Source organism: Schistocerca piceifrons, chromosome 4 (assembly GCF_021461385.2).
Source record: "Schistocerca piceifrons isolate TAMUIC-IGC-003096 chromosome 4, iqSchPice1.1, whole genome shotgun sequence".
Taxonomy (NCBI): Eukaryota; Metazoa; Arthropoda; class Insecta; order Orthoptera; family Acrididae; genus Schistocerca; species Schistocerca piceifrons.
Window position 1 is genome coordinate 723,061,517 of NC_060141.1, and position 12,771 is coordinate 723,074,287.

The 12,771-nt window shown below is 40.7% G+C and overlaps 1 protein-coding gene across 1 annotated transcript in view; it reads left to right on the forward strand.

Annotated features, from left to right (window-relative positions):
- Nucleotides 1–12,771, forward strand: part of LOC124794935 (leucine-rich repeat-containing protein 49) — a 149,922-nt gene that overhangs the window by 40,980 nt on the left and 96,171 nt on the right. The window contains exon 4 of the mRNA XM_047258650.1: nt 8,963–9,241. Coding sequence (XP_047114606.1) covers nt 8,963–9,241 — 279 coding nt within the window. The remainder of the gene's footprint in view (nt 1–8,962; nt 9,242–12,771) is intronic.

The window sequence follows — 12,771 nt, forward strand, 5'->3', positions numbered from 1 at the left end:
CCCTTAGAGCTACCCATTCTTCTTCTACTGTATTTCTTTCCCCCACTACTGTCAATTGTTCCCTTATGCTCTCCCTGAAACTCTGTACAACCTCTGCTTTAGTCAGTTTATCCAGGTCCCATCTCCTTAAATTCCCACCTTTTTGCAGTTTCTTCAGTTTTATTCTAGGGTTCATAACCAATAGATTGTGGTCAGAGTCCACATCTGCCCCTGGAAATGTCTTACAGTTTAAAACCTGGTTGCTAAATCTCTGTCTTACCATTATATAATCTATCTGATATCTTCTAGTATCTCCAGGATTCTTCCATGTATACAAACTTCTCTTATGAGTCTTGAACCAAGTGTTAACTATGATTAAGTTATGCTCTGTGCAAAATTGTACCAGACGGCTTCCTCTTTCATTTCTTACCCCCAGTCCATATTCACCTACTATGTTTCCTTCTCTCCCATTTCCTACTCTCGAATTCCAGTCACCCATAACTATTACATTTTCGTCTCCCTTCACTACCTGAATAATTTCTTTTATCTGATCATACATTTCATCAATTTCTTCATCATCAGCAGAGCTAGTTGGCATATAAACTTGTACTACTGTAGTAGGCATGGGCTTCATGTCTATCTTGGCCACAATAATGCATTCACTATGCTGTTTGTAGTAGATTACCCACACTCCTATTTTTTTATTCATTATTAAACCTACTCCTGCATTACCCCTATTTGATTTTGTATTTATAACCCTGTATACACCTGATCAAAAGTCTTGTTCCTCCTGCCACCGAACTTCACTAATTCCCACTATATCTAACTTTAACCTATCCATTTCCCTTTTTAAATTTTCTAACCTATCTGCCCGATTAAGGGATCTGACATTCCATGCTCCAACCCATAGAACGCCAGTTTTCTTTCTCCTGATAATGACGTCCTCTTGAGTAGTCCCCGCCCGGAGATCCGAATAGGGGACTATTTTACCTCCGGAATATTTTACCCAAGAGGATGCCATCATCATTTAACCATACAGCAAAGCTGCATGCCCTCAGCAAAAATTATGGCTGTAGTTTGCCCTTGCTTTCAGCTGTTCGCAGTACCAGCACAGCAAGGCCATTTAGCTTAGTGTTACAAAGCCAGATCAGTCAATCATCCAGACTGTTGCCCCTGCAACAACTGAAAAGGTTGCTGCCCCTCTTCAGGAACCACATGTTTGTCTGGCCTCTCAACAGATACCCCTCTGTTGTGTTTGCACCTACGGTATGGCCATCTGTATCGCTGAGGCACGCAAGCCTCCCCACCAACGGCAAGGCCCATGGTTCATGGGGTTCTGACTGACCCTATATGGTCATTCCATTTCATGTCCCTATGAAGTGTTACACCCAGATATTTGTATGACTGTGGATCATTGATGTCATAGTATACTATGGTTTTTTTTTAATTTTTTATTTTGTGAAGTGGACAGATTTACATTTCTGAACATGTAAAGCAAGTTTCCAATCTTTGCACCACTTTGAAATCTTTTTGTTCAGACTGTAATTCTTTTGTAGATAACTACATCATCTGCAAAAAGTCTGAAGTTACTATTAATATTGTCTGCTAGATCATTAATATACAACATGAACAGCAAGGAAGCCAACACACTTCATTTTAGTACACACGATGTTATGTCTACTTCTGTTGATGACTCTCCATCCAAGATAACAGCCTATGTTCTCTCTAAGAACAAATAATCAGTTCAATCACATGTTTCATCTGATACCCAGTATCATCATACTTTTGATGATAAGTGTAGTTGTGGTACTGAGTCAAATGCTTTTCAGAAATCAAGAAATATTGCATCTACTTGACTGCCTAGATTCACAATTTTCACAATATCATGTGAAAAAAGTGGGAGCTGGGTTTCGCATGACCCATATTTTTGAAATTCATGCTGGGTTGACATGGAGAAGGTTGTTTGAGATACCGTATTATCTTTGAGCTCAGAATATGTTCTGATAGTCTATACCAAATGGATGCCAAGGACACTGGATAGCAGTTTCGTGGAGATCACTTCTGCGACTCTTCTTGTAGACAGGTGTTACATGTGCTTTCTTCCATCTACTTGGCACAGTTTATTGTTCCAGGGATTTATGACTGATTATAGTTAACTGAGGAGCTATCTCAGCAGCAAATTGAGTATAGAATCTGATAGGAACTCCATTGAGCTCTGGGGCTTTGTTCAATTTTAATGATTTCACTGTTTCTCAATGCTACTGACACTAATGTCTACCGTATTTACTCGAATCTAAGCCGCACTTTTTTTCCGATTTTTGTAATCCAAAAAACCGCCTGCGGCTTAGAATCGAGTGCAAAGCAAGCGGAAGTTCTGAAAAATGTTGGTAGGTGCCGCTACAACTATAACTTCTGCTGTCGAATATATGTAGCACTACACAGGTATGCTTTGTAGGCACAAAGATAAATACTTTCGCCAAAACCTTTTTTTTTTTCTCCGCCCCGAGTTTCGACCACTGCATTTTCATACATTATAAAAACGAAGTAAATACAAATTCCGTATTGTTCATCTTCGAATGTAACAGAATTTCAATGTACTACAAAAATCCGACTGGCAAGACTGTTTAGGATGTTTGTCAATATGGCCAACTCTACGTTCTGAATTTTTTCCTACCAGTGAGAAGAGTTGGTTGCTAATAGGAACCTGATGAAATGTGAATCACATGCAGTAGTCTCTTCACCATAAGAATAATTGAATATAAACATTTTGCCATGTATTCTTTTGCGTTTGCTGCTATCTCATTTAAATCCTGCCTAATAAACTACGAAACTAGAGTGAGACAACAGCAAACGCGGAAGAATATACGTATCGTGTCATGTTTATATTCGTATTATTCTTATGCCTAATGTGATACAGTCAGAAATGAAGTATGGCAACTGACTAGATTTTTAAATCTAAGATGACTCTAATTTCTGTGCAGAATTTGATGTACTACAGAAGCGGCCGCAAAGATTTTCAAACGGAGAAAAATTTTCGCCGAACTCTCGTTCAGAACATGTTCTGAAATACGCAGTCTATTACTTGTTTCTTGTTGATCATTATCAAAGAAAGCAGCAGTGTAAGTAACAACAAATAGCAGTCTCTTGCCATTGTTTTGCTAATGAGACGATTCCCCTCTCTCTTTTTTTTTTTAATTGTAAGCGGCGGTAGCGCACACAAAAGCAAGCCGTGCCGCGAGAGGCGACAGGCCGTAAACACGCACTGTCAGAATGCAACAAACAATGCATGACAGTACAGTAATGCATTTTCAGCTTAGGATGACGTGAACACCTATAACAAAGAAAACAGCACTTATCAGATCAAAGCAAAATAAGCAATCGATTCAAACCAGACAGAGCACGTGAAAAAGGAATGGTACTCGCATAAATACGGACAGAGCGCCTGACGCATAGCAATGGCTACCTGGTAAAGCTTAACTGCTAAGCTTACGACTCAAACCAAACTACTGTCGCTGTATCGTCATTCATTCGACGTAAATTGTGTCTCATATTACAATGGACCAACTTTGTTTCGATTTGGAGGTGCGGCCTAAAACTTTTCTCTCCCCTTGAATTTCGAGTAGCAAATTTCAGGTGCGGCTTAGATTCGGGAATTTTTTTTTTTTGCTTTATTTCGAGTCTCATTTTTAAGGTGCGGCTTAGATTCGAGTGCGGCTTAGATTCGAGTAAATACGGTATTTCACTCATCTCTTCAGTTGTATGAGAAATAAGTATCTTTCCAGTTCTCCATTAGACTCATGTCAGGCAGAATATGTTTGCTCAGACAATTTTCTTGAGCTAGCTGGCAGTGGGCAAGACCTCTGTTGCCAGCTGCCACTGCATGGATTAGGAGCAGAAGATTATACTCACATTTATGTCCATGGTGCAGTTTTCTTCTCTGTTCCCAATGCCATTTGTTGGTTTTGATGAGTCTGTGGGAAGCTGGGAGAGTTATCTGCACTGGTTCTTGCTGCACTGTCAGATAAGGCCTCTTGTCAATCCAGTTGACAGGGCCACATTGCTGTTGTCCGGGAGTGAGGGGTTTATGTGAAGTTATTGAAAATTTGAAGCCCTCCATTGAATCCAAGAAGCATTCCTTTGATGAGCTTTGTCAGTTGCTTATGCAGTATTTCAGCCGTCTAACCCACATGGTAGCAGAGCAGTTGCAATTAACCAGCACCACATTCATTGCCAGTCCACTGTGCAACATACCAATGCTGATGCACTTTTGTGGCTATCGGTGGGGCCTGATCTGGCGTTCGACTAGCAAGAGGCTCCCATGGGGCCTGATCTGGCATTCGACTAGCAAGAGGCTCCCATGTTCATGCTGGATGATGCCTTGCAGCAAACCCTGTAGGATTTTATGTTGACAGCACAAAAGGTCATGACCACCATGGCTGTTGGCCTGCTTTTCCATAAAACCGTTTCAGCAGTTCAGATGGGTTGGCCAGAGCATGTCCTGTCATGTGCAGACCAAGTGTGGCATACATTTTTTCTCCTCTGTGCTCGACTTAACATTGCCCAGAAGATCCTCATGCTTGCCAAAGAGGAGCAATGTTGTTGAGTGGTTATCTCTCTGGCATTACATCCTTACATTTTCCAGTTGCTGCATATGCCACACTCGAGTACAACTCAGATGAAGGCGTCGGCACATTGTTATGTCTGCTGTCTGGTGATCAGTTGTGACATCGAGCATCTCGTATGGGCTTGCGAGACTTGTGCTCAGAATGAGACTGCTCCATTGTGCCAGTTCTCTACTTTGACAGCCCTGGAGCACCCTTCTGACAGGGTGCACATGAATTTTGCAGGCCCATTTTTGTGCAGCATGAGGTTACAGATGGTTGAGGCAATGTCGAATTTCCTGTATATAGCCGAGGTGTTGCCCATATTGTCAACTGCCACTGTTGGCATGTTGCCAGTTATTTTTTCCAATGAAGGATCCTCTAGGATTCCTGTGTCCAATAATTGTGGGCAATGTATGTTTCAGGAGTTTAACGACTTCTGCATCCACAATGGTATTCTGTGTATGGCTGCCACCCCATTTCATCCTGCTTCTAAACCTTAGGTTAATGACTTTGTGCATACATTCAAGATCCAGATGAAGAAGTCCATGTTTGCCTCTTCCTGCGATGATGCATTGTCGAATTTTGTGGCTATGTACAGGTGATGCCAATTAGTGGGTTCTGTCCAGCATCACATTTGCATGGGTGCCAGCCACAGGGTCTCTCCACATTTGCATGGGTGCCAGCCACAGGGTCTCTTCGATTTGTTACACACTGAGTTGTGTGCCACAGACTGCTGTGGCCTGCTGTTTTTTCCTCCTGTGGCTGCTGTTTAGGCTCAGTTCTTCGACTGTGCAGCACTTAGGTCAGTAGTTTCTCTGGTGGATGTTAGTTGGGAGCAGCAAACTCATCATGTCAATCAGTTGTGCCCATGCTCTGTTGGAGTGTCACTGCTGCGGCCTTCCAGATGGCTGAGCGGCAGGGTTGATTACAATATTGTTCTTGGAGCAGGCTGCTACTTGCAGCAGCATTCCTCAATGTTGCCAACCCCTCTGTGTCCTTCACCTTCCTCCCCTTCGCCTGCAGCCTCAGGCCCCAGTGTGGCTCATGTCTCTGCCTGCCATGGAGGAGACTAAGGATTTTGATCCCACCCACCTATCCTACCTCCCTTTGCCAATGGAGATTGCCCCATCCCTACTACCACCAGTGGACTGGTCATTGCTGCAGCTTCCGTGTCCTTCCACCCTTCCAATGGAGCCGGTAGCATTATTTTTGCCTTCTCTGGTGGCCAGTCCACTGCTGGGTTCTCAAGCACATGCTCTGGTTCTGCACCAGAGGTTGCGACCCAAGCCTGGCCATTTTTAGCCCTATGTGTTCTTTTCAGGGTGGAGGGATTTAGCACGCCATGTAGTGCATGTCCCGATGGAGGCAGATTAACTGGCATGGATAGAAAAATGGAGTAGATCAGGAATCTGCTATGCGGCACCTCAAATGAGCAGACCTGCTGATGTCAGCGTATATTTGCAAGCAGCAGTAAGTATAGTGGGCCAGTGTGCCTGCAGAGTTAGACGGCCATGGACCTAGTCTAGCACACATTCTGAGAGTTGTCATGTGCTCCGTCATTATCTGTCAATGCCAACCCCTTGCTGAGTTATTGTCATGTGTGTACCTCTGTGGGTATAGGTGTTCTGCTAGTGGTAGTTCAGTTTGCTGAGAGAGTTAGTCCTATTCATGGACTTCTGTTGCCCAGTTGTTACTGAGTCACCATTGGCTTAAGTACCACGTGGATTGGGTTGAGTAGCGGTGTTGTCATGCCTTCTGCAGGTACTAAACATATGATTGTGGGTATGTTCCACACCCACCCCCAGAAATGTTCTCCAGTTTAAAATCTAATTTTGAAATGTCTATCTGAAATCTTCTGGTGTCTTCAGGCTTTTTCCACATGTGCAGTCTTCCTTCATGGCCTCTAAACCACGTGTTACCAATCATTAAATTGTGCTCTTTGCAAATTTTACCAGGTGGTGTCCTTTTTCATTCCTTTCCCCCGGTCTTTGTTCTCCTACTGTTTTCCCTTTTCCTACTATCAGGTTCCGGTCTCTTATTACAAATAAATTCTCATCTCTCTTAATTACTTGAATAATTCTTTTATCTCTCAAACATCCTTTCAAACTTTTGGAGCTAGTAGGCATATTAACTTTGTGCAGCTGTGCTGGATCTCACTTTGGTGTCTGTTGTGCCTAAGGAGATCCTATGATAATGCTTTCACTATCCTGTTCATAGTTTCTGATCATCATTCCTATTTTTCTTATTCATTATTAGGCATATTCATGCATTACCCCTACTTCATTTTATGTTGATGACCCTGTACTGTTCTGAACAGAATGACTTTTTTTTTTGAGCACCATATTTTATTAACTTCCACAGTGTCTGACATCAGCCTATACAGTTTTCTTTTTAAATTCTGCAATTTACCTGCTTCATTTAGGGATCCAACACACCATGTTCTGAGCAATTGAACAAAAATTCTGTTTTTCCTGATGTGAACATTCTTTTGAGTAATCCCCACCTGGAGATCAAAAAGGAGGACTATTCTGACTTTGGAATATTTCACCCAAGATGATGCCATCATTATGAAAGCATGCAGCAAAGCTGCTTCTCCTTGGAAAATTTAATGGCTTAAGTTTGTTGTTGCTTTCAAATTTTCACCATACCAATGTAGTGAGGCCATATGATTAATGTTGCAAGGCCACATTAATCGCCACACTGCTGCCCCTGCAACTACTGAATAGGATGCTGTCCCTCTTCAGAAACCATTTGTTAATCTGGTCTCCCCATGGATGCTGCTTCTATGTGATTGCACCTATGGTGTGGCTATATGTATTACTGAGGTACACAAGCCATCCCACACAGCAAATTCCATGGTTCATATAGATGAGGAATGCAATATGTCAGCAATAGTCCTCGGTACGAATAAAAACATTTTAGGTTAAGCCATAGATGGTTATGGGTAACCACTGAAATACTAAATAACAGTTGTTATTCCACTATGCATTTTGAGAGATTGCAAGTCCAGTATCAAGTAGGTTAATTCAAATGATGTGTGTTAATATGATTTTCTCAGAAACCTGTGGTTCTATCTTTTGTCAGTTACAGGATGCATTTTAAAATCATATTTATATTACTTCCTTTTCACATAAAGTGCAAATTTGATTTGGAAAAGTGACATGAGATCACTGAAAGATAGTGCCACAGATATCTAGAAAGTCATGCATTATTAAGTGCCTTGTGTTTCTTAATCGTCTCTTGAACTATACAAACATTCAATGGCTTCTTAAAGTGCTTCTACAGTTTTTATTTGTTTTTAGTTACACCTCCAGTGCAACTGATTTTTGATCTTGCCTACATCTCTGTTCTTAGATGTATATGTGGGTGTAGAGTACCAATCTATGATCACTTGAAATTCTACAGTGGTTTAGGACCATTATGTACTGTACAATTCATTTATTTTATTAGGCCTAAAAATTGTCAATTTCATTTTGAGTTCCATTTTGATTTTGCCAAATCCACTTTCAGGCATTATTCTTCAGGAAGAATATGTAGCATGCAAGTAATTACAGGTCTGACTTTCCTGCAAACCTGAAGGAGAGCGTCTGTGAAGTTTGGAAAGTAGGAGACAAGGTACTGGCAGAAGTAAAGCTGTGAGGATGGGCTGTGAGTTGTGCTTGGGTGGCACAGTTGGTAGAGCACTTGCCCGCGAAAGGCAAAGGTCCTGATTTCGAATCTCGGTCCGGCAGACAGTTTTGATCTGCCAGGAAGTTTCATATCAATGCACACTCCACTGGAGAGTGAAAATCCCTTTCTGGCATATTTGTGATACTGCAAGGAGCATCTATATCTCTTATTTGTTTGTGATTCTGAGGGAGGGCAAAGAATTTACACTGCACACTTAAAATGTAACAAATGATTCACTGTACACATTGCTATCCACAGCATTGGGAACTCCAATTCTAGAAGGTAAACAGCCTGTTTTTCTCTCTTGGAATCAACAAATTTCTGAAACGTGTTTTCGTTTTTCTGCAAAAACCATAAACAAGTAGACACTTGGAGATATCTTCCTGTTATGTTGCAAAAACCTTCTTAGACATTCTCAGGAGTAAATTTGCAATGTGGGCCCTAGCAATATTTTGTATGCCCACACAAATTGCCCAAACATCTTCTGTAGTCATTATGCAAATAACATTTGAATAACAACAGCATAGCTACATAAGCAGTCACCCCTTTTGTGTTCCATCCGTGAATAAGTTAATGGAATGGAATGAAGCCATTATATATGAGACAATAGAAAAATCATCCTTCATTGGAAACTGTGATTTGTAGATGTAAATATCACTTGCTAGTAATTGTGAGACTTATTACAACTGCACATCTGCATCAATTTCCAGGATACGAAGGATAGAAGGTTTAAATAACCTTGTTAAACTGGAAGTGTTGGATCTACATGGAAATCAGATATACCAAGTTGGAGGACTGTCATCACTGAATGAGTTAAAAGTGTTAAATCTCGCTGGAAATCAGATTAGAGTGATAGGTGCAACAGATTTAAATGGACTGAGTTCTCTGCAAGAACTAAATCTTCGGAGAAATAGATTGAAGCGCCTCTTAGGATTTGGTGAAACAATACACTTGAGAAAACTTTTCCTCAGTAATAATGATCTTCAGCAGTGAGTATATAAATGTTAATAAAACATTGTGAATGTTGTAGGAATGGTGCTGTTGCTTTTTTATATATTTTGAAAATTATTACTTTAAATGTATAATATTTAAATTGACTTTAATTTAAGAGTGGTCATAGCTTTTGCACACTTGACCTGACTGGTAATATGCTAAATTTTTGTATTGTGGAGGATGTTGTTATGTTTTTAAGAGCACTCACATCTTTATGTAAGTGCACTTGTATTAATGTTATCCATAAACTAGTATTGGCTGCTTTACATGATCTTTAATTAACATTCATTTTAATGAATCTGCTCTTATGTAATCTGTTTTTGTCCTGTAGTCCAACCTATGCTGCTCTTTACATCTTCATATTGCACTTACTGTAGCATCTTGTATGACTATTCTTTTTATGGGAAACTTGATAAAACTTGTCATTAACTTTGTGTGTGATGGTCCACCTATTTTTTTTGTTTTTGCTTTTGTTTTTATTCTTGTTGAAATACTTATTAACCAGTGACATCCTTGTTTTTACTTCTTTGTTACATCTTATGATAATAATTATTCTATATCCTAAATATTTCAATCTGTATTACTAGTTTTGTGTTAATATGAAACATTTTACTGTTTTAAATTACATTTCTTACTAAAGCAACTTTATATAGATATGGAAATGATAAAGGTAATGATTCAACATGCGGCAGAAATTTCAAACATTGCCCTTCCTTGTAGTTAACATCTAACACATGTACCCTTGCACAGCTACATTGCCCTGGCCTGCTTCATTGTCATGATGCTGCAGACCAGATTAAGATGAAGGCCTTTGAGTGCTGGAACAAGGATAAGAGAAGGAAAGGGGTTTGGTTGTCGAATGTGGTGGGATATCTGGGGTGATGACAGGAAGGGAGAAGTTGCAAGGTAATGGGACAGAAGTGTGGCATCAGGGAACTCACCTTGGAACATACAATGAAGTGAAGGAGATGGCTAGATGGAGTGGACAACAAAGGAGAAAGGAAACTGTGGAGAGAACTGTAACAGTGCGAGTGCAAATTAGAGTTAAGTGAGTAGCAATTAACAATGGTGGAGCTATATATGGTGTTAGAGGTAATGGAGATTGAGGTCCAAGAGGATTGCAGAACTGAAAGCTGTATTGTAAGGATGATTTCTATTTATGTAATTCAGAGAAGCGTTGGGAATGGGGGATTGAGATGGTACAGGATGTTTAGCAGTCACTGAAGTGAAGAATGTTGTAGTTAATGGCATGTTTTGCAACTTGGTGGTCAACTATGCTCTTGCAAGGTAATGGGACAGAAGTGTGGCATCAGGGAACTCACCTTGGAACATACAATGAAGTGAAGGAGATGGCTAGATGGAGTGGACAACAATTTGTTTTGAAGGTGGACCTGACCCTGATAATGCATTATATGCCTGTGACAGACCTAGAATAGGATGTGCTGGATACACATACAGGGGAGGATTTACAAATGGGTCATCTTAAGGAATATTACCATGTGACAAGGTGTTCAAAGTAAGCATAAATATTTATATCTTGTAGATTAGGAGTGTACAGAATACCACTTTGCAATAGATGGGCCAGAGTTTGAGAAGGTGTTTATCAATTCATGGCACAACTGAAGACATATTTATTTATTCCATTACTTAATTTCCACTCAGGACAATCTAATACTATTTTAAGCTTCCTATATCAAAATTGCCCTGTTCCTCAAAATTTTATGAAACTTTGTTACAGTGTTGCAAGAATATGAATGGTGTGATTAATTATTCATTCACGCATCATATTCCACAAATTTCATCATGAAGGAAAGCCTTCAGGAATGTGTAATGATTCAAGTTACACATTAACAGGTGTAATCAACCTCTTTGGGCTACTTCTGTAAAGTATACTAACAACAAGTTATGTCTCGTGCTAATTACTCAAAATGATGATTATGGTAATTATATCTAGATTACTTTATATACAGGAGGTGAATGAAAATATGGAGGCACTAAAAACATAACACACTGCCATGCTTAACACTGTGTAGGAAACCATTTGGCATTCAAAATAGCTTCCAGCTTTCTCAGAATGGATAAATACAGGTCCTTTGTGGCTTTCACGGGAATCTAATACCATTTATCTTCCAAAATAGTTGTAAGTTCAGGTAATGATGATGGAGGCGGATAGTGATCATGCACCTTTGCACCAAAGTACACCACAAAAGCTCAATAATACTGAGATTTGATGATTGTGGTTGTGAGAGGAGATGTGACAGTTCATCCTCATGCTCACGAAATCAGCCCTAGAAGGTGTGAGCTGTATGAAGAAGTGCTCTTTTGTCATGGAACACAACACCACCACTGAGGAACAAACATTTTATGATGAGCTGGACCTAATCAGCCAGAATGTTTATGTAATCCTTGGCCATAATGCATCCTTGCAGAATACCCATGGGGCCAGTGGAATATCGTAATATTGCTGCCCAAACCATTACTGACGCAAAAGACACTGCAGAACTGGATGTCACACTGCTGAACCCTGTCAGCACCAAAACAACATGAAGAGAGCCCCATAAGCAAGGAATAGCAGGGTGAACTTGGATTCCAAAACCCTCATCAGGGATGTCCATAACAGGAAAACATGGTGCCAAAGGCATAAAACGTCAACTATGGAGCAATGGAAAAAAGTAAGTTGGTCGGCTGAGTCTCATTTCACACTTTTTCTGCCCAAGTTTACATCCCAAGTGTGAAATGTGGTGGGCACCACAGCCTCTTCAATGATCATATGTCATGATCACTCAACACACATTTTTCTCCACATTGTGACTTAATGGATGATGTTTTTCCACTTTCCCTGTATGCAGTATAAATCTTCAATATGGTGCCTCTTGAAACACTTTGACTACTTTGGCTGCCTTGGTTATGGAAGCACCCACCATATGAGCACCAACAATTTTGTTACCTTTGTTATGGAGACACCCACTCTATGAGCACTAAGAATTTTCTCATGTTTGAAATCATTTAGCTCTGAAAAAAAGCACTTGCAACTACACACAACACTGCTCTGACAATGACTGACACTTGCAATGTATTGAGGGCATTGCACAGATGCCATTCACGGTCATATATGACAGCGCTACCTGCAGGATTGGCTAGCATCTGCTTTTATGTTCAAGCACACATTTCTATCGTCCAACCCCTGCTGTAAGTTACACTCCTGGAAATTGAAATAAGAACACTGTGAATTCATTGTCCCAGGAAGGGGAAACTTTATTGACACATTCCTGGGGTCAGGTACATCACATGATCACACTGACAGAACCACAGGCACATAGACACAGGCAACAGAGCATACACAATGTCGGCACTAGTACAGTGTATATCCACCTTTCACAGCAATGCAGGCTGCTATTCTCCCATGGAGATGATCGTAGAGATGCTGGATGTAGTCCTGTGGAACGGCTTGCCATGCCATTTCCACCTGGCGCCTCAGTTGGGCCAGCGTTCGTGCTGGACGTGCAGACCGCGTGAGACGACGCTT